The sequence below is a fragment of the Thunnus albacares genome, chromosome 7 (genome assembly GCF_914725855.1).
Source record: "Thunnus albacares chromosome 7, fThuAlb1.1, whole genome shotgun sequence".
Lineage (NCBI taxonomy): Eukaryota > Metazoa > Chordata > Actinopteri > Scombriformes > Scombridae > Thunnus > Thunnus albacares.
Window position 1 is genome coordinate 2,219,477 of NC_058112.1, and position 22,402 is coordinate 2,241,878.

The 22,402-nt window shown below is 40.2% G+C and overlaps 1 protein-coding gene across 3 annotated transcripts in view; it reads right to left on the reverse strand.

Annotated features, from left to right (window-relative positions):
- Positions 1-22,402, reverse strand: part of carmil2 (capping protein regulator and myosin 1 linker 2) — a 60,646-nt gene that overhangs the window by 17,423 nt on the left and 20,821 nt on the right. For all 3 annotated transcript variants that reach the window (XM_044356841.1, XM_044356840.1, XM_044356839.1), the window contains 11 exons: positions 22,106-22,174; positions 20,625-20,718; positions 20,452-20,538; positions 19,351-19,479; positions 18,846-18,962; positions 17,163-17,338; positions 15,754-15,841; positions 15,427-15,516; positions 15,257-15,323; positions 12,485-13,020; positions 1,204-1,307 (listed from right to left, as the gene is read on the reverse strand). In XM_044356841.1, the coding sequence (XP_044212776.1) occupies positions 1,204-1,307; positions 12,485-13,020; positions 15,257-15,323; positions 15,427-15,516; positions 15,754-15,841; positions 17,163-17,338; positions 18,846-18,962; positions 19,351-19,479; positions 20,452-20,538; positions 20,625-20,718; positions 22,106-22,174 (1,557 nt within the window). The remainder of the gene's footprint in view (positions 1-1,203; positions 1,308-12,484; positions 13,021-15,256; positions 15,324-15,426; positions 15,517-15,753; positions 15,842-17,162; positions 17,339-18,845; positions 18,963-19,350; positions 19,480-20,451; positions 20,539-20,624; positions 20,719-22,105; positions 22,175-22,402) is intronic.

Consider the following 22,402-nt stretch of genomic DNA (forward strand, 5'->3'; position numbering starts at 1 on the left):
TCACATCTGACATTGTCAGCATAAATATATCATTTTATCAATGATTTTGAGAATTTTTAAAAAACTTTTATCAGACAGAAACCATTCAATTGTTATGTACAACAGAGCTCCATGTATCTAGATAACTCAATTAAGCTTTATTAATTGTATTACACATTACTGCTGCTGACTGTGTGTTTGTCTTTGTGCAAGTCAGAGGATGGTCTTATTAACCAGGTGTGTCTCAGTGGGCTGAGGAAATACGTTACACAAGGTATTTGACTCACAAGTACTGAAAATATGGGCATTGGGACAAAGCCTTTGTTGCGTTGCAGGAAGCTAATGTAAAGTGGGGCACCAGGTGAACTGTGAGAGCTAATCTCTGCTTTGAAAGTGGACACATGATGTTTTTGTAGCGATTTAGAGGAAGGAGGGAGGCTGCATTTGTTATGCAATATTTGGCCTAGATCTTTGATTAAAATCAATACTTTTAGATAAGACTCAGGTACAGCAGTATTGATACTTTTAGGATAAATCCACCTGCCACTAAAGATAAAGAGCTGTAAAGCAGGGTTCTCAGTGGGACACATGTGTTTTGTCAGTGATGGCCTCTACATCTGTCTCCCAGTTCTGCCCATGGAGGATCTCAGAACTGACCCTGTCCAGCAGCAATTGCAGCCCAACAGTGGAGGCTCCATGCTGGCTGCATTAGTTCTGTTCCTCTATTATCATAATTTCTACAGGACAGTGCATTTCTGCAGCAACTGCAATTCATAAATGCAGTAGACCAATGATAACATTTAAAATGATTTGAAAATGAAATAAAATATTCAGCAGCTACAGGGCCTGGTTCTCACTTCAAGTGTCTCCAGAGACAGTTCGGTGGATTGTTTAGATGAAAAGGAACATTTACATCCAAGCTGCCATGATTTTCTAGTCTGAGAATCAGCAACAGGATCAGTTAAGCTTACTGGTTGGCTGCTGCTGTTAACCACCATTTGACACTGGTGAGTAGAGGAAAGGGGATTTATAAGATTGATGGGCACTGTCAGCTTTCAGTCATTGTTTTAATTACACGTTGATATCAGTAAGTTGAATGGATTTCAAGTCCTGCTCTTTCATTTCAAGTATACTGCTGCCTTAAATGGATACCTGGCAAGGAGAAAGAAATGTGTGTGTGTGTGTGTGTGTGTGTGTTTGCTTATGTTTGTGTGTTCAACTCACAGTGCATAGTCAGGGATGATTTTCTTAGTGAAGAACTCTTCTACTCCTTCATCCACTCTGCCCATCCCCTCACTGGCCTCATTCTCTGCCTTTGACACTGGCTCCTGCAACAAAAAACACAACAACTTAACACACACCTTGCATTGTGTATGTCAGTGTCTGCATGTGTGCGTGTGCCTTCTACAGGAAGAAAACATAAAAAATGCAATATGTCTGTCTTTTCTTCACCATTTGTCAGAGAAACCAAATGTGAGTCACAAAATGCTTTACTGTGAACTGTGAGAGATGTTTTTGAATTGGTTCATTAACTTGCATCAGATAATCTGTCTTCAAATGTAAAAGCAAACACATTGGGCAACAGGAAGATGTCGATATGACTAAAGTCCAAAATCATTTTTAACACAGAATCTTGTGTAACTGTACCAAAGAAACAGATATTCATCAAAAACAATTTGATAATTTAGGCTACAATCTATGTAGAAAAGGCAAAAGAAAAATGAGTAAAATTAAATGTAGATTACATGGTGGATAGAGAGATATGGGACTGTAAATTCTACAAAGAGCTGGAGGAGAGAGAATGTCACAAAAGTCAGGTGAACTTGAGCTATTTGTCTCTGACCAGAATCAGTCCTGAGGGTATTACTCACCTGTATGCAGATGACACTATTATTTACAGATCAAAATCTCTGTCATCAAATGAATGAAACTCAGTATTCACCTCAGCAGTTTTGATGCTGCACAGATTAACAAGCTACTTTTAATAAAAATAAATCTTACAGTACACTTCTTGCTTCAAAACCATAACTTGCTCAGCTGCACTGCAGCTTGTGAGATTTAGAATTTTAAGACAAAACATCACTTGGCTCTTGCTTGCCCTGTGAGCCAGTTTGATGGCCAGTGGTAGAAGAAGTATTCAGATCCTTTACTTAAGTAATACAGCAATGTAAAAATACTCCATTACAAGCAAAAGTCCTGCAAGAAAAATCCTACTACAGTAAAAGTACCTAAGTATCATCAGCTTGAGTAGTGGTTTGGTTCCTCTGACTTATTATTATTATTATTATTAATACTGAAGCATCAATGTGTAAGCAGCATGTCACTGTTGTAGCTGCTGGAGGTGGAGCTAGTTTCAACTACTTAGCTAGTTTAATCCAGTGGTTCCCAACCTAGGGGCCTCTGGGGGGTCATGAGATGACTAATGGGAGAGGAAAGAAGTCCTGATACAAAAATCTGTTTTCAGTGTTTGGACTTTTTCTCTAATCTTTGATTTTTGGTGAAATATTGGATCATTTGAACATTTATTGAAATGAAGTCATGTGAGAGATGTAAAGGGAAAAATCAAAAATCACTATTAACAACTCATAGACATCTGAAATGTGACCCCGACTACACACTGCTTTTTGTAAGGCTTCAAAAGCCAAAAAGGTTGGAATCCACTGGTTTCATCTTTAACAATGTGTTGTATTTTAAAAGCTTGTTATATTATCCATTGTGTCAAATCATTATCTGAAAAGTAACTAAAGCTGTCAAATAAATGTAGTGGAGTAGAAAGTACAATATTTCCCTCTGAAATGTAGTGGAGTGGAAGTATAAAGTAGTATCAAATGGAAACACTCAAGTAAAGTACAAGTACCTCCACATTGTACTTAAGTACTATACCGGATTAAATGAACTTAGTTACTTTGATGGCCTCCTGTCTGTTCCAGAGTCTACACTGAGGAGGAGGTGGTGACTGATTCTTTATTCTAATGGCAGTCAGACTTTAGAATGCCATATCCAATGTGATCAGGCTAGAGTAGTGCTCATCATGCCTCACCTTCCTTGCTTTCCATCATTCATTCATCCATGTATGCACCCATCTTCTCTACCTGCTCATTCTTTTCAAAAGAATACTCCATGCTCTTGTTTGCAGTGTGTGTGTACGTGTGTGTGTGAGTCAAAGATGCTATCACTAGCCAACATCATTAATCAAAACTTCTTCTTGTCGCCAATATCATAAAAAACTGTAGAAAAGAACATTTCAAAAATGGCAGGGCGATAACAAGTTGTATCATCGAATTTGAATATTTGTCAGAGCTGCTTGAAATTATACTGTTGTAATGAAAGTAGCCAATATGTTAAATCAACACTGTGTGTCCCACCTTGTCAATATTTATATTATACTAACTTCAGGGGTATTCAATTTAATACAATGTAGTATAATCATATATGAGGAGTATAACTTTTCAGCCCATGATGCAAATGAACACAATGGCTGTTGGCAAGTGATAGAAAATAGGTAGGTGTGTCCCATGTTATGAACAGTCCTCTGTACTACTGAGGTGTCCCCGAGTGAGTACATCGGGCTGATATTTATACGTGTCCTTGTCTCAAGACTATTGGCTGATAATTGGTGACGTTCTCCTGACTGGACATACAGACTTTTAAGTGATAATCATAAGCCTGCTATGGAAATGGAACCTTAACAAAAACTGTCAACAACAACAAAAGCCTTAACTGCATGAACTATTTTCAGTAAAGTGAGTTCTGCAGTTAATCATTTAACAAGTTTCAGTGTTTCAAATGTTATATTAAATGCCAAATGTTCTGGCTCCATTGGTCTTTTAACAGTCTTTTAGTTGAGTTACAGAATCTTTTAGTTGAGTTTATGTCTTTTTGCTCAGAGTATGCCAAACTAAATTTGGACTGATTCCTTTTCAGTGTACAACTTTTGTTAAATTGTATATTTTATCATGTATAAGTACAGATAGCTCCTGATTATCAAAATCTAATAGTGATAATTATACCAGCTGATTATAATGATTCAATGATGTCAATAACCTGCATGTTCTCATCTAAAGTCATAATTATATCAACATTCTTTCATTATAAATCTGAGAAAGTGAGACATTTGTATCTGTAAATGAGTTCATGTTTGGGGTTCACCCTAAAACATCTTGGTCATGATCCAGCTAACTGTCAATAAACTGCACATTTGCAGATTTGGGCTTAAGGAGGAGGACTCGTTGCTATGACAACAGTTACAGTGGGATTTTTAAGAAACTTTGAAGAACCAAAAAAATCCAGACTCGTGTCAAATTGTCAACATTCTAAACTGGATAACTCAGTTATCCACGTACAAAGAACGGGGCCCACGTCAACCCCAGAGTTGGCCCTATCTTTGTCTTCTCTGGTAGGCTGTGTTTTTCCCTTTGTGTCAGGAAGTTGGAGGGTGGAACTGAGAGCTTGTCAGAGATGCAGTAAACCTGAGTAGGCTGGGATCAGGAGCCTTTATCAGACCTGCAATATCCTCTCACTCTCTTCCCCTGGCTACCAACTGATGTTCTTCTTTATTTGTGCTTTGTGTCTCCCACTCACACACTCCACACCACTCTCACAGACATTGCATACATAACTGACCTGCTCACAGACATTATTTCATATATTTAATTGTAATTATTTTCTTTATTTTAATTTTGCATCACTGAGCACACTTCTGAACCAGATTGTGACACCTTATGAAATTGTACAAATCTGTACAAAGATCCATTCTTAAAATGTGGCTAACACCAGATAAACACCAAAACATGTACTAGACAGTTACAGTAGACTGATTTCTAAACCATCAACCCAAACATTTCAGATAATTTTCATCATCAGTGCGACTGTAGATTAAAGACATTCTGTTGAGTTTTAAAAGGGATGTGCACAAGCTGCTGTGGACTAAGCAACAAGTAGCTTCGTTCAGGACAGTTGTCATGTGTAAGCATTATTCTAACTGGGTCAAGCCCAGTCTGCAGAAACTCACTTATAGCCCACTGGAGTTGCATTTGTTTGGATACAAAGCATTTTGCTGACCCTTTACATGTAGATAATTTTATTTCACACTGTTGCTCTGTCTCTTTCTGTATGTGGCAACACAGTCAAGGCTGGCTTTAACAAATCTATGATGTCACCAATTCAAAAATAAGATGATAAAGGCATTCTTCCTCTTCACAACGCTGAAAAACACTGTTCAAGTTCTTCTCTAAATGTTCCTACTAAGGTGAAAAGGCTACCTTGGCACCAGCCTGTCAGGTCACCAGAATATGAGACACATAGCAGAGACTAGCAGAAAACTAGCAGAGGGATTCAAGTGTAAGGGGAGGACAAAGTCAAGACAGTCATGATTAGTAATGGTGCAGTAGGAGGAAGAGTCAAATACAAGGACAATATCAGGACATTTTAAAGGTTATACATGGTTGTACAACAGGATAACCACCTCTACTTCCAAAGTATGAGTAGCCAAGACAGTAAACCATAATTTAGTGTGCTTCTGAATGATCATGCTACCTTGCAGCAGAGAGCACAAAGCAACAATAATGCTAGGTGAGCAGGAACAACAAAGACTGAGCAGTTCTGTTCAAATATCCAAAGTTTGTAATGACAACTGGATTCAGCGAGGAGAGTGAGTGTATTGTATTGCTGCTGAGCAGAGCGACATGGACACTGTATGTGTGGTAAAAACAGGAGGTTAATAGTGCCTTTTCCACTAACCTCACCATCGCCAAAACGACACATGATTCTCTGGGTCGAGTCCAGCTGAGGACCTTTTTTGCACATCGTTCACCTTGTCTCTCTCCTTCTTTTCTGTCATCACTCTACTGTCATAATCAATAAAAAAGCCTAAAACTACCACAAAAAATATTTTGAAAAACTGTTTGCATTAAAGATGGGAACAACTGTAGCCTCAGAATACTTGAAACACTACAAGACTAAAATTTCACAGATGAAAACTAGACCAAAAGTAACAATACCAAATGATAATAAATGGACAAAAATGAATGTTTATTTTTGTCAAGGGACGAAAAACCAGGTGCCAAAATGAATACTTGAATGCTTCCAAGTCATAACAAATGGGACATTTTCCATTCGTGAATGCGGTATTTGTCTCCAGCTTTCAGCTCTCTCTATCTCTCTATCATCCAATGAAAGTAATGTGTCTCTCTTTCATTCTCTGCCACCTCCTTTACAGCCACCTGTCTCTATGCACTACATGCCAACATGGCACTTTGTAACACAATTGCTGGCTCTCTCTCTCTCACACACACACACACACACATGCACGCACACACACACACACACACACACACACACACACACACACGCGCACACACGCTCGCACAGATACACACGCACACACATACACTTGTTACCAAGGGGCAACAGAGCTGTCTCCACACACCAATCTGCACACCCACACAGCCATGTGGAGATGGATAGTTCTACATACAATAAGCAGACAAACAAAGCAACATGTAGTAGGCTGGTCTGGTTCAATTTAATCTGTGTCCATCAACCTTTGAAACCGTGTGAGTGAAGTTTCTACTGTCATGGCTAAACCTGTCAGTTATAAGATCAAAGCCTTTACAGTAACAAATGTTGATGCAGTCATGTTTATGCTTCCGTGGCTCTGCATTAAGCTGCTCGCTGCTTGCCCAGCAAGCATGCTGTATTAACAGCAGGGGAGCCAACACAACTCCTCCCGTGGGTGCACAGGCAGCAGAGCCAGGGCAGCAGGACACTGCACACTGCTACATGCCTGACTGGGCAGACTACAGCGGGTGGAAGTAAAGCTTTGTGTGGTGTATGTACATCTGGTTGTTACCACACCTGTCCAACAGATGCCCTCAGTGAGTTTGCCGCCTTTGTGAACCACCTGACTGCTCTTGTAAGCAGGGACTTTCCTCCATGGCCGCTGCTCATTTGCTTCCAGTTTCACAGTGTACAGGACAGTGAGCAGGTTCCCTCATGCATTTGCCAGATCCTCCTATGCTGCCTTGTGTTACAGCCATCTGTTACCATGCCTGCACATTTCCTTATTCTGATGACTATTAGCCTGCCTTTCCATCCTTATGAAAGGCTAACAAAATAATAATTATCTTTGTTAAAATGACTTCACCCCCTTTTTAGCAACTGACTTCAATGTCCTGTCTGAACTAATGTAGTATTGCCTTTTGTAATAAGATATTAAAAATGGGAACATTTCCTATTTATTTTTCAAGGTGACAGGAGGCTGGAGTCTCTCCAAGCACTCATGGTTAGAGTGGCAAATCTCCATTCCATCACAGTGATAATGGACACAGTCCTTGCATTTACACTATTCAGTTTATTAAGCATGAGAGGAAACCCAGTAGAACATGGGTAGAGAAGAAAACTCAGGATGGACTGGGAATAGATGCCCATCTTTCTGTCAAGCTTTGGAATTCTCCACATGCCAAAACGGTGTGCATGTGGCTCTAAAAAGAGTTTGGATTAAACTGTGTTTGTCTGCTCCGACAAAGGCAGCAATCGCTAGCATGCCAAGCTAACTGGCTTACTATCTACAGTAACGCAGCATTATCCAAAGGTGAGGGTCATGCCATTCGTTAACTATATTATATGGTTATGGGATAAAGGTAGAGTCAGTGATTCTGGAGAAAGATTGTTCAATACACATTCAGCAGGTATCACAGTCTGCTATCTGTCCATTCTGTGTGTGCGCTGAAAAAAAAATCTGGTGTTCATACATAACCTTGGCTCTGTAAATGGGAAACAAAGTGGCTTGGAGCGAGCCACACAACATTATTCCGGCCAATCAGCAGAGGGCATTCGTGCTCGTGCACAGGACAGTGGGGAGTCATGTGAAGACATGACCCTCTCCCGTCTCCAGCACCTGTTGAATGGAGGGGCAGGGCTGGTGAACTGGAGAGAGAGGCCGTGGCCCACTCACACAGTGAAGTGTTTTCTCATGGACGAACGGATCTGCTTCCATTTTATTAAATGTATCAGTCCACACTGAATCCCAGACAGTCTCACAGAGATCCCCTGTGTTTTTTAAGCACCGAGTCTGTTTCTGTCACGTTTAGTGAAGCGTAATCTGAGCAGGCAGCTGTTGGAATCACACAAATATCCTGATGTACATGTGTTTTCAACTTATTTACCGTTTCAATGAATCAAAAAATATAAACACTGTCGATTTCGAGCCAACATGCAAACTATTTTAGTTCAGTAAATTTCTGCTGTCAGTCGGCCTGTGGAAGGCAGTTTGTCCGGCTGCTGTCTTTTCAGCTCACCAGGAGCTGCAGCTGACAGATGACTGCTTCTGTGGACAGAGAAGCTGAACGCAGGTCGAGTGAGAAGTGGGGAGGCTGCAGAGAGACAGAGAGTGTGGATGGACTGTTGTGCTCACATGAGACAAAATGGTTTTTCCGCACGTGATAAAGTGTGAGAGAAACAGAAGTGACTCTACAGCTGACGCATCGCTCTGGATTCTGCCATATTTCTCTTTCGGTTGTTGCCTTGGCAATATGCGTCCATGAATTTGGGGGCGGAGCTTCTGGAGGGGCACGAAGGGAGGGGTGTATTTGTTTGGGTGTTTAGTTCAAATATCAACAATCTTTGTCCAGAATGACTGACTCTACCTTTAAGTTAGAAAATGACCTGTTCAGGACTGGAACATTTACCAAGATGCAAACATTACTATATCAGAGTTTAGAGTAACAACAGCTTTTTATTTGGTTTGGTGAAGTTCCACCAACTCAACCAAACTTGCATTAGACTGAGTGACGTTTACCAAACTCATCTGTTATTCCTCAACATCACATCCCTTTCTCTTGTAAAAGTGAAGCATACTGTTTAACAATACAAACATTAAAGGACCAGTGTGTAGGATTCAGTGGCATCTAGCAGTGAGGTTGTAGATCGCAACCAAATGGATACTTTTCCCCTCCCCCTCCCCTTCCAAGTGTGTAGGAGAACCTACGGTGGCTGCAAATCTTGCAAAAAATGTGCAAGGCCCTCTCTAGAGCCAGTGTTTGGTTTGTCCGTTCTGGGCTACTGTTGAAACATGGCGGCGCAAAAAGGGCTCATTCTAAGGTAACGAGAACACAATAATTCTTATTTTCATTATACACTAATGAAAACATATTTATGAATATTACATTCCATTTCGGCCAAGTCCGTTCCACTAGATGCCACTAAATTCTACACACTGCACCTTTAAAGCATAAATCTAACCACTGTGTTGCTTTTCCAAGCATGTTTTTAAAAGTACATCTCAAACCATCAAGAATGAATAACAATTTAATTAGATATGTATAATTAATATTGTACTAATACTAAGGCTTACTAGGTCTACCCTCCTTTTCCTGCTGGTGAGGATGCAGACTTTTTGCTGGGGAAAAGTAGCTTTAGCCTCAGTCTTTTAGCATTATATCATGCATGTGGCCATTTTGTGCATATTAAAGACCATTTTATGGGCTATTTGTTATTTTAAAACAAATGAGCTGGAGACATGAAAAAGTCACCTGCCGACAGAGTTTTCAATTAACTCACAGGCTGTGTCCTAAATCACTCCCTATTTACTATATAGTGCACTATATTTACACTCCGCCATTTTATTTGAATGTCCGAATGCTGAGTGTGTAAATATATCCTCTATATAGTGCCCTCAAAGTTCCACAATGGAATGAAAAAAGTAGTGCCCGTGGCATGTACATTACCATCTGCTAACAATCTCACAATGCAATGCTCCACATTTAAAGATGTGAAAACTACCGTCATGCGACTCTACAGCTGATGGTGATGACACAAAATGACAATGATGAGTTAGTGTCCAAAATCCTGATTTGCTGCTCATTACTATTTAGTGTCTATTATATAGGGAATGGTGAATGAGTGAATAAGGGAGTGATTTCGGACACAGCCACAAAGCTTTAGCATTAGAATTAGCTTTGCTAGCTAGCTACAGCTGATAAATCTGCCAGCAACAGCCGTCATTTCAGACAAAATAAATTCACAGTTGTTGGCTAGAAATGAGAAGCCTGCTTTTGTTTACTTCTGTGTGAAATAGAAAAAGTAATGTTTTAAAAATTACAAAAAATTTTGAGTGGTAAATCTGCCATAAACTGCATACGTGCAACAGTAAACTAAGGGGGTGGGGCTTAGCAAATGATCAGTTGTTACTGTGTATATTCAGCATAAAAGCACTGCACCACCATGTGAATTAGTATTATTTGTACAGTCCAGCCTGTAAGAATTCTCCTTCAAGACAATAAGGCATACATTTTTGGAAAACATGCTCTGAACATTGTCAGATATAGTAGAGAGCCACTTGCAAATATTTGAGGGGGATCTAGATTGTTTGGTTTACGTGGATTATTTTAGCCTCTGTAAATGCAGGTCATGTTCATGATTGGCTGCTATATACAGTCCAACAAAACAGTAATGACTCAACAAAGCCCCTGTTTTGTTAAGTACAAAAAAGTCAGACTTCACTGCAATACTTAAACAGGCCTTGTTTGTGTCATTGTGGAACAATGTTCTTCAAGGGACCATAAATGTTTTATGTAGAACCATTTGAGCATGATGCTATAGAGAACCTTTGTAAAAAGGTTGCTTTTAGCGGCAGAGAGGATTCTGGTTTGGTACAAGCCTCAAGAAAAATCTTCTGCTACACAGATCCCTTTTGGCTAACACCATCAGCTTGCTATGCTGAGTTGCCTTTTTTCATTTTTCGTTCCTTAAATCATTACAGTTTTATGGCAATAGTATAGCAAAACCACTGCCTCACGCTAAAAACGTTTGGAGCCCCTTCAGATCTAGGGAAAATATAAGGGACAAAATAAAACTATTTTTTGCATTCCCCTTGTTTGATAAGGCACAAGTACCCATTAATCAGCTGTCTGTGGATTCACTTCCTCCTCTGGTTCTTACTGCAAACAGCAGCTTGTGGAAGTGATGGATATGGCTATTCAGTTTACAAGTTGTCATTTTGACAGGAAGTGTAAAACTAGTAATCATGCTAACTCTCTCACAGAATAATATAAGGCTCAACCTCGCAATTAGAATTAGTGAAGCAAAAATTAATGAAGCAAAAATTCAAGCCAGCAGGTTGATCAACTATTTTGATAATGGATTACTCATTATTTTTAAAGAGAAAATGTCCAAATTTTCTGGATTCAGCTTCTCAAATGTGAATATTTTCTGGTTTCTTTACTCCTCTATGACAGTAAACTGAATATCTTTCGGTTGTTGGACAAAACAAGACATCTGACAGCAATCAACATTTTTCACCGTTTTATGGACCAAATAACTAATTGAATGATCAAGAAAATAAACGGCAGATTAATCAATAATGAAAATAATGGTTAGTTGCAGCCCCGAACACAGTAATGGCTAGTAAGTGTGACAACGTGTTGTTGGGCCATAAATAGCTAAGTACAGGGACCCACACCTACTCATCACTCACTGACAGTGATGACTGATCAGAACCCAGACTGAACATCATCTACTGCAAAAATGTTTCTTACTGAACCAAAAAAACTAGGTTGATTGTGATGAAAAACATCAAGCAGTTGCTGACATTAATACTAAAAGAGCAAATGAGAAAACACAAGGTCACCACAGATGAAGAGAAATCCTCTTTTCCATTTACACTGTGACAGCACAGAGAAAGAGACCCCCATTTATGTGAAAACATGAATAATTGAGTTAGTGAAAGCATTCCCAGGAGAGAGAGAGATAGACAGAGAGAGAAAGAGATCAGCACTGGGAACAACCCAGGGAACACCACTCCCAAAATGCATGTGCCTGTTCTCATTCACTCGCACGTGCACATGCACGCAAACGCGCACGCACACATACACACACACACACACTCAGCACAACTACATTGGATCTAGAGAATGCAAAGAGAAAGATGGCTACCATTATTACTACAGCATCATAGAAATCATGAGCAAGAGCCACGGAGAGTGAGAGAGGATGGAGAGAAGAAAGATAGATAGATAGATAGATAGATAGATAGATAGATAGAGAGATGACTGTAATGTGGATATTTTGCTGCATTAACCTAAAGATTCCAACCATCCAACCATATATGCAGTAGACCTCCATCCTTTCATTCCTCCTCTCTCCACTATTTTTTTCTATCATGTTGTTTTCATTTTCTACATTTCCATCGTTTTCTCCTCAGGGATTTCTCTGTAGTCGTGCAATTACCTTCCTACCTCATCTAACCTTCCCTCCATCATTCATCCATCTCTTTTTTCCTCGTATCTCTCATCTTTCCATCCCTCGCTCTTGCTTTCTACCTTTCACTGGGGCTGTATTTTACTGTGCATATATGCTTGTATAAAGCACATTTTGTATGCGCATGTATTGTGTGTGAGTGCAAATCCTGATTAGCATGATTATAAATGTATATATGTTTATGTGTGTATGGATACAAATGCTCTGTAATTTCTGCATGCTCAATCAAATTGTGAATGTGTTTTCTTACCTGGGGCCTGGAGGAGGGGGGCAGTGTATGTGTGCGTCGTGGCCGTGGTCGGGAGGCGGTGTAGTGCCTTAGAGTCTGTCCCTGGGTGGGTAGAGGCTCCATGGGAGAAGCGGGGTATCCAGAGCCAGGGAGGGGGCCGCCTGGGCTGAGGCCGCAGCCGGGGAAGGGAGCCTCTCGTCTGGGTAAGCCTCCGCGGCTGGCAGCCTCCTCTGGAGCTCGAGCGGAGATGGAGTAAAGGAGGGGGAGACTGGGAGGAGGAATGAACGATGCTCCTCTCGCTCCTGATATTGCTGCTGCAGCATCCACCGCTGCCACCTCCCCCTCCCTCCGCCGCCACCCCCTCCGTCCCGGGGGGGAGGGGGACGGAGAGGTGGAAGGGGAAGGGGAGGGGCTTGAGGCCATGACTGACAGGGGGGTTGCTGTCGGCAACCAGGGAAAGCCACTCCTTCCTCCTCCTTCGTCTCCAGTGCCTCCTCCCCTCTCTCTCTCTGCTCCTCTGTCCCTGGTCTGCTGCTCCAAGTCTGCATCCAAGAGACCTGAGAGTGAAGCAGAATGACTGATGAGAAGAGAGGCACAAAGAGAGATGATGAAAGAGAGAAGGATGGAGGGAGGATGGGAGGGAAAGATGGGGAATCCAGCCCACGCAGTAAGCATGCTTTTCACTGGGATGTATGTATATCTAGGGCAAGCAGAGCTGTATAGGGAAGACATGGGGAGAATGGAGAGAGAAGAAAATGGGTAAGAGGGAGAAGGAGGGGGTGTCAAGAGACCAGGATAGAGGGGGAGGAGAGAATAGGCAAGGAAAATATAGGGGGGTGGGGGGGGGCAGAGAAGAGCATACAAGAGAGAAATAATCAGTTAAGCATAGACATGCAGAGAGGAAACAGAGAAGGAGCAGAGCAGCAGATGGATGCTGCAGTCACACTGTACTGCACACAGAAACGCAGCTATCAGCCTGTCACACACAGCTAACACTGTTATACACACAAGGAAAGGTAGAATACAGTAGGGTTTAATCCCATATTTTTATAACACGGTTTCAGTTTCAGGGTCCCTACATATTTCAGAGGCCCTTGAAATGCAAACTGATGAAAACATTTTTGGAAATAAAATGATCAAATTTAGATTCTTTGTAAAGATACTTCATACAAGATCGACCTAATTCTTTTTTATGACCTCTGTCTGTCAAACACAGGTATATAGAAACAACATTATGCTATACAACGTATCATTTTGTTTGACTATTGCTTCTTTTAAACCTATCATCCTATATAACAAAAGGAGCAGGGCTGGGAGCTGGGGTGCCCCAAATTCCCTCCCTCCTTCCTCTTCATCCCCTCCTCCATCTTCTCCCCATCTCCTCTCTCCCATGGTGAAAGTCACTGGTGTGAAAGTAAACAGGCCATGCTCCAATTAGCCAAACAGCACTGTGTGTCTGCCACGGAATGGTTCAGCGTGGCACAGCGCACATGTAGAATATAACAGGATAAGATGAAATAACATGATAGGAGGTTAAGCTCTATACCTCAGCTCTGAGGACAAACAGGATCGCTGAGGTAGCAGACCAGAATTAAGTACGTTATTTCATATTCATATTCCATAAGAAGTCTATTTTTTTAATGATGCAATAACCAATGTGGTCTCTCACACTATTACATTCTTCTTAATTCTAGAATCTATTTCATTATTTATCAAACAGTATGCAAACTGGTTTTCTCTTAGTGCCACTCTCTGAACATGTTAACAGTTGTAGCTGGTCTACTGTCAGTAAGTTGTGTTACATACAACACTTTGATATGGAGATCAGCAAGTGTCTTCTAGAACAAAAAAATAATGAATACATCTGTGCACAACACCTAATTTATGCTCTCCTGTTACTAATGAATACTCTCAAATTACTTAATCTGTACTACAATTTTAAGGTACTTGTACTTTACTTGAGTATTTCAATTTGATGCTACTTTGTACGTCAACCCCTCAACATTTCAGAGGGAAATATTGTACTTTCTACTCCACTACTTTTATTTGACAGCTTTAGTTACTTTTAAGATGAAGATTTATCATAAATTAACATAATGATGAGCTTATAAATTACACTGCATTATTAAAGATTAAACCGTGGTTCCTGAATGTTTTGGCTTGTGGCCCCTCACAAAACATCAGTGTGTATTTGTGTCTCTTTGTCATGTTTCAGATGTCTTTGAGTTGTTGTGAGACATTTCCCTTCACATGGTTTTACTTAAGTCACTGTTTGAGGATTAAAGAGCTAAAATTCTCCAATATTTCACAAAAACACAAAGTTTAAAGAAAAGTTCTGAAAAATGAAGCAGATTTATGTAGCAGAACAGTTTTTTCTTCTTTCCTACCCAATCTATCATCTCAAGACCCCCCAGATTTATCTTGTGAACCTTGTTAAGCAGTTCAAACTAGCTCCACCTCGAGCAGCTACAACAATAAAGTGCAGCTTATACATTGACTCATCAATATTAACAATGTACTTTGTTAAATGTATTACAGAATTTAATTTCTTCATATTAACCTAATCAGATGAACACATTCATTACATTTGTCCTTGTCTCCTCCACACTTTTCTCATCTTTTTCCTTCCACGACACCTGCTAGGCTCTGTACTTTTGTATTGTGGGATGTACAGAACCAGAAAATGCATGCAAATGATACATAACTGAACGGAATTGAATTGAATTGAACTGAGAGAGGCAGAGACACAGACAGAGATGATTGGGTGATATAATAATTGTGGTTGTATCTTACTCTTAATTGAAGGGGCAGGCCTCAGGCTCTTGGAGTGGAAACTATTTCTCCAGAATGCTGGACTGTACTGGTGATGGAAAGAGTAAAAGTAAGAAGAAGAACAAATTGAATGCATTGCAGTGAATGAATGAATGAATGAATGGAGCGATAGATGGATGTGTGTCCCATACGTCGTCAGTGGGGAAGTCGCCATCGACCAGGCGGAGTTCTGGGATGCTGTTTCTTTGAGTGTTGCTTGAATTCTCTTTGATAATGCAATCCTGGACAGTAAAGAAAGAAAACACTACCGGTAATGAGTGCAAACATATTCACAAAAAAAATAGGTGATCATGTTTTCATGTTAATCTGTGGAAGAACTGTAGTGAAGAAATGAAAACATGTAGAATATTAAGTAAAGTTCAAACAAATCTTTAAAAATAACACATTGAACAGATATAGAATGAATGAACAAAGAGGTGGAATAATATGATTTGGTACAATGTATCTTTTTGACATACCATTTTGTCCTGTGCCATTTCCAGATCTTGTTGTAGCTGTTCACAGATGCTTTCAGCCAGAGAGACACTTAATGTCTGTCTTAGTTCACTGGATGGATGAAACAAGAGAGGACATAACATTAGAAACCAATCAGGCAGTTACAGTAATACAGATTGATGTTAACAGTTTATAATATTTGATCATTAAAATCTATATGATGTGGGCAGGTTGCTGACCCAGCAATTCAAACTTTAATGCACAGTTATCATATATTCAGGTTCATATTTGGGATTTGGGGTTAACTGATACAGGCTGTTGAAGGATGGCATCAAAACTAATGGTATCTGATATTTTGTCAATACCTTTAAATTAAAAAATGTGTGTATTCAGGGTTTTGCCAACACTTTTATTCTTGTGATGTTGAATTAGCACTGAAACCATGGGACACTACAAAAAGTGTGGATCTGTACAGTCATCACTACTGTATTGGAAGTACCAGTACAGGTTTGGGTCCAGGATATAGATACTGTGTTCAAAGATGGTGCCCCACTCACTCCTATGAAAGTTGCTCAGTGGTTGCATACGCCAGAACAGTCTCTATAGGCTTTCTCAAGCCTCTGCATTTTAGGGCCCGTAGAGCATTTGCACTAGAGTCCTCCAGCTTCCTTCTAATAGCCATGTTGAGTGACTTCCTGTTGGCCTCCCTCACACAGAAATGAGTTGAAACAATTTACTCATACGACTCTTCTACACTTTCCAAATGTTATTGGACTGTATGGATCACATTTTTCAGTTTTGAAAATGTATTTACCATTTTATGGCTGCTCCTTATCTAATTATTGAGTATAGGAGAAAAAAAAGCTTTTTGGGCCAGTGTGTGTCTTGTGATGCTGCTGGAAGTTGCAATACCCCGTCTGGCTACTGCACCAAAATCTCCTCACAGCCTAGCACCATTCCTGGGACTTTGTTTAGCCTAGCTTTGTACGAAGACTGGAGGCAGAGGGAAACTGCTAGCCTAGCTTCATGAAGGGGAAACAAATATGTCTTTTATGAGCTCCTAAGCTGCCATTTTTGTTGTATATCGTTAGCTAGCAAGTTAATGACATATCATTGAGTCACTTGTGCTTTGTCCAAATTATGAATGACTATGATGACAGGACTTTATGTAGTAACTGTGTCCACCAGCAGCCAGTTGCACCAGCTGTTCATAAATTCAAACTTAGCCCAGTTATAATGTAAATATTAGCATCACTAAATTCAAACAGGTTGCACCACAAACTAGTTGTAACATAGAGATTAGTAATGACTAAATATTGGCACCCAGTAACTGCAGGTGGTGCTAATTATGTAGTTAACCAACAGTTAACCAACTGACAAAATGTCAGCTTGCTAAGACTGAAATGACACTGTCTTACATAAATGTTATTACCGCAGTCTGTTGCTGATGATCTGCCCCGTCTTCTCCACTAGAGTGCTTCTCAGGAATGTGTGTGCCTGCCTGCTTCTCTTGGACACACACTCTGACACACACTCGCACACACTTGACCGGCGGACCACTCGTGGACACACTCCCTCTGCACACCTCATCAGGCCTTGAGCCAGTTCCTGGAACACAGAAACTGGGATCTGAGTGTGGCCAAGACCGAGCATCGTTAGTCTGAGTGGAGACTGAGAGAAATATCCATTAAGGTGAAATTGGAACAGGAAATCACCAGTGCGGTTGTGCATTTATATAGCGTCTTTCTAGTCTTCTCAAAGCACTTTACACTACATGCCAACATTCACCCATTCACACACACATTCATACACTGAATGTATTCAGTGCCAACCTGCTCATACACTGAGCAGGTTGGCTTCTAATGCTCATTCACACACACTTACACACCGATGGCAGAGCCTTTGGGAGCAATTTGGGGTTCAGTATCTTACCCAAAGACACTTCAGCTTGGACATCATATTGTAGCAAATGCAGGGGCAGCTAGGAATTGAACCCATATGGAGTTTTGGGGGCGTTTCTATATGAGCCTATTTGTGCATGAGCAGATCAATGTAGGAAAAGTGAGCTTTATCAATGCCCATTATGTACAGCTGTGCGTATTTTAAAGTATTTTCTTCTTTAAAAGCATATTAAGAAGTCTTAATCCCTGGCACATGTGGGTGTGACGACTGACCATTAACATTGGCACTACCCAGGTACAGCCAGGCCTAACCCTAACCCTGCAGTTCTACTTCTTCTCTGCATATTTGAACATCCTTATTTATGCTTTTAAGTATATACAATATCCTTAAATAAACAGATAACAAATTGGGTTTGGAAAGTTGCTGGTTAGTGTTTGAAAAGTGTGCAAGTTTTATCACTGTTTCATAAAAATATTTAAATGATGAATGGAGATATCCAAGCTGTGCCAGTTGTGCATAAAGTGAACAGGACCGCACGGGACCTCCAGTTGTCAGAAGCTATTTTACACACTGATATATGGATACACGTCCATGCGCAGAACTGACTGGTTCAAATAGTTTGAGACTTGGCTGCAAGAAGCAAAACTGAAAGCTCACTTGTGACCTGACAGAAAAATAATAATTCTCTAAACTCAGTTTGAACTTTTATTTCCTGAGAACAGCTGCGTTACTTCAAATTATATTGTTAAATTTGGAATCTGTGAATAACAGATTTCCAGCCTGATGTTTATAAAATACAGAACATTAATGACCTTAGATCCTGACCGATCCTGTCACCGTGTCAGAAGATTTAAAGTATTAATGAAGTTACCTCTGCTGTGCCGTCCATGCATAAAATGATGTACAGTCCCTCTCTCAAATCAGAGACTGTAGATGAAACACATGTATCATTTGCTCCCTTGATGCCAGAAAATTACCAAATAGGCACAGATGCACAAAAACTAGACTTGCGCCTGAGGAAAACTGCATGCAGACTGCATTTGGCCCAGTGCTGGCCTTGTGCCTGCAGGAAAATAAGGCTCAACTAAATGTTGACATTGATACTGCTTGCTCAAGTGTAGACTATCATTCAAATAGATGATTACGTCCTTTTTTGTAACAGTATGTTACCCTGTGCTTTGGCTTGTCTGTCTGTCTGTATGTATGTGTGTACCTGTATGCTTTTAGTGAACTCATCAGTCAGTGCAGCAGCAGCGTCAGTCAAGATGCAGTTCACCATGTCTCCATCAGAGGCCCACTTCTGGCCCGCCTCGTACAGAGAGGGAAGCAGCTGCATAGAGAAAGCATAAAGCAACATTTACATACATCATTTACAAATTGCAAATCAATTCCACCAGAATCTGCAGACATTGGCTGTGATCATTCTGGCCGAAAATGACACGATTTCTTGTGTCTTTTCTGATATTTTTGTGATATAATAGTAATTTAGTAATTATTTTGGGTTGAAGTAAAGATTGTAGTTAACACTTTCAATGCAGGGGGTTACATTTTGCTAAATAATAGTAGTCAGTCACTGAAAAGTTGATCATTCTTGAGGGAGTTACATTGTGCACTTAAATTTATGAAGTCATTTTGAGCTCTTATGTATTCTTAGAATGTAAAATAAAAACACAACATAAACTGTTTCGGTCTTTCAAACCAAGGTGAGCAGCTTGTACTTTAAGAGACTCCATGGCGTTGTGCAGCACTTCATGTGCTGCCAGGATGTCAGCGTGGACTTCCTGAATGTTGCAGTGGGTCACACGTTTCAGACTGTCCTCCAGCTGCCGGCACAGACTCTGGACCTTCTGAGGTGGAGGACAACAGAGACACTCAGACAGAGGTGAAGATACAGACCCATCTGTCATTAGACTTTAATATTCACCACATCATATTACATGATTTGGTAACTTAATTATTGTAAAATGAATTAGTAGTACTCTGTGTTTGGTTTGATTCTCCACACTTCTGCATAAAAAACAAGTACAATTATTTTTCTTAAAGCTGCAAATAGATTTTTTGGGGGCAAGCTGCAAACACACCACTGACATACTATCACTTTATAAAGTTGTTGTGGCTAACGTGTTAGCAAAGAGTTGCATCTTTACACATCCAGCAGACACAGAACAACATTAGCATCCATTTACAGGTGCGTTTGTGTTCACCTGATGAATGTAGGTCCAATATTCACTCTCCTTGTAGCTCTGGTTTGTACGAAGCCCTGAAAGGTTATGGTGGGAATTTTTTTTCTGAACTACTTTTGCTTTCCCTCCCTTTCCCTTTTGTGTTTGTCTCCACCACTCCTGAGAAAAATATCTGTCTCTTTAGCTGCTAAATGATCCACTATGTCCACTAGCTAGTCACTAACTGTGTCTGTCTGCTGTTTGGTGCTGAGAAGGTGCTACTTAGGTTCTCCTTTGTTTGTGTGAAGCTTCAGCTAATTGATTCCCACTAAGTGCTTGTGTGCAATCTTCCCTGCATGGTATCCGTAATGTTCCTCTATATTCCATGCTCATAGAATGTACAGTGTTCACACAGCAGGAAAACCACACTGCAAATTGTATTATCGACTTCATTTGCAAAAAATATGATCAAACTAACAGATCTTTAACAAAATGATTATGAGGTAGAGTTTTTTAGTGCCATATAGTGTACATACTATTCCTGTTTTCAGGGTCTTTTTTTTACTCTAACAAAAACAGACTCAGAAGCAAAGTTTGGTATGACAACTGACATGGTAACACATACAGTATTTTACATTTCTATCATAAATTTCTTACCTTTTCAGACTGTTGAGTTTTCAACAATTGCTGCAGTTCCACTCTGTCACACTGTCTCTGGTTGTTTCTGTCTAAGCACTGCTGAATCTGATAAGGCACACATGCATGGCACACTGAATATTCCCTCAAATCATTTTGTTGCACACGCTACACAGACTCATACACACACTGACCTTGTGCAGTGCCTCTTTGGTTCTGTCAGGGTTACTGCGGTAACTCTGTGTGATATCAGCCAGGGGGAGAGACACCTGCTGCAGAGTGAAGTTCCTGCACAACATAGAGCCCCGACATCAAAACCCACATCTATCTAAATAATCCATCAAAACTGTCCATTATTTTCAGTCTGGAAAAGAGTCTCACGTTAGCAGCTAGCAGATCACTCGAAAACTCTTAAGTTCCCTTAAGTTGCAGACGGCCCAGTATTTGTATTTGTATCTATATTTGTTGAGGCAGCAAAATTATTTGTATTTGTATTGGAATAAAAGTGTAAATAGGCATAAAAGTCCTGTTTATGTTTTTATTACACTTTTAATTTTAGGATATTAAAGTGTTAAAATAAATGTTCATGGATAAACTATTTTACGAAGGAAATCCCCAAACCAGGACTCCACCTCCCAGATCATAGACGACTGTGGTGACTACTGAGCTAACCCCCAACTCTGGGAGTGATGTCCACATTAGGAAATGAGCATAATGCAGCAGGTGGATGTGACTCCCCTCATTGAGAGCTGCTAATAGACATAACAATGGAGCAGAGGAGAGAGAGACTGAGATAGCGATGTAACCAACCTGCACGCTGGTATTTGACATGTTTTTATTTTCCGTAAACAAAACAAAACAAATAATTTTTAAAAATATTTGTACAAAATAAATATTAGTAAAAACCCACTATTTGTGCTTTTTCAAAAAACGTATTTGGATTTGGAACCACCCCTAGTTCCTACATCAGAACAAATCTAGTTCAGACTACAAGACTTTGACACAGGTTACATTTTTGTACAAGACTGTTACTGATCCCAGACAAGGTGTATTAAGATGTACTGAGATATCTGCGACTGGAGTGAATGAATGCGATATTCACCAAAACACTGTCTGACTCCCTCTTTCCCTTCCTTTGTTTTCTTGTTTTGTCATTGGATACTGCTCACCTCTGGCCCCAAACTAGTCTGCTTATTTTGGCTAGGATAAAATCAGTGTCTGGAAGCAACAAAGTAAAGAATTTGGGGCGTCCTGGAAAACAGATAAATAACCATTAGTACTTCTAATGATATAATATATCCCTAAAATCTAATTAAAATCACGTCATCAGTAATTTTACATGTGTGCGCCACCCTGGCTGACTTTGTCAATAATGTGTGTAACATGATTGATCTGGACATGTGCAGGGTGTTTTATATGTATTGTGGTTCATTGCTGCTTTCAACCTGCATAGTTCTGTAATTAAATATGACAGTTACCTTGCCTCCAAAACCCTGATATGACCATGGAATGATCTCTCTCTCTCTCTCTCTATATATATATATATATATGTGTGTGTGTGTGTGTGTGTGTGTGTGTGTGTGTATATATCTTCATATCAGTTATAAGTTGTTGTTTGTGTTTGTATGTAGGTTATGTTTTTATATGCGTGTGTCTGTGTGTGTGTATGTATGACCTTTCCAAAGCATCAGCCACATCCTGAAAACCCCTGGCAGTTACACTGTTCCTGTCCCATATCAGAGTCCTTAAAGAGAGAGAAAAAGCAAATGAGAGAGTAAGAAGAGAGGGGGTTCAGTTCATGGTAGTACAGCTAACCCTGGTACAACTCCATCTAAGTCAGGCTGATGATAGCCCTCGATGGCCATCGTAGTGTACTCTGGGGGTGTAGTATTTGATTGACAGCACCATGCAACATCACAGAACAAAATGACCTCACCAAACAGTCAACACTCCTGCAGCCAATCGAATACGT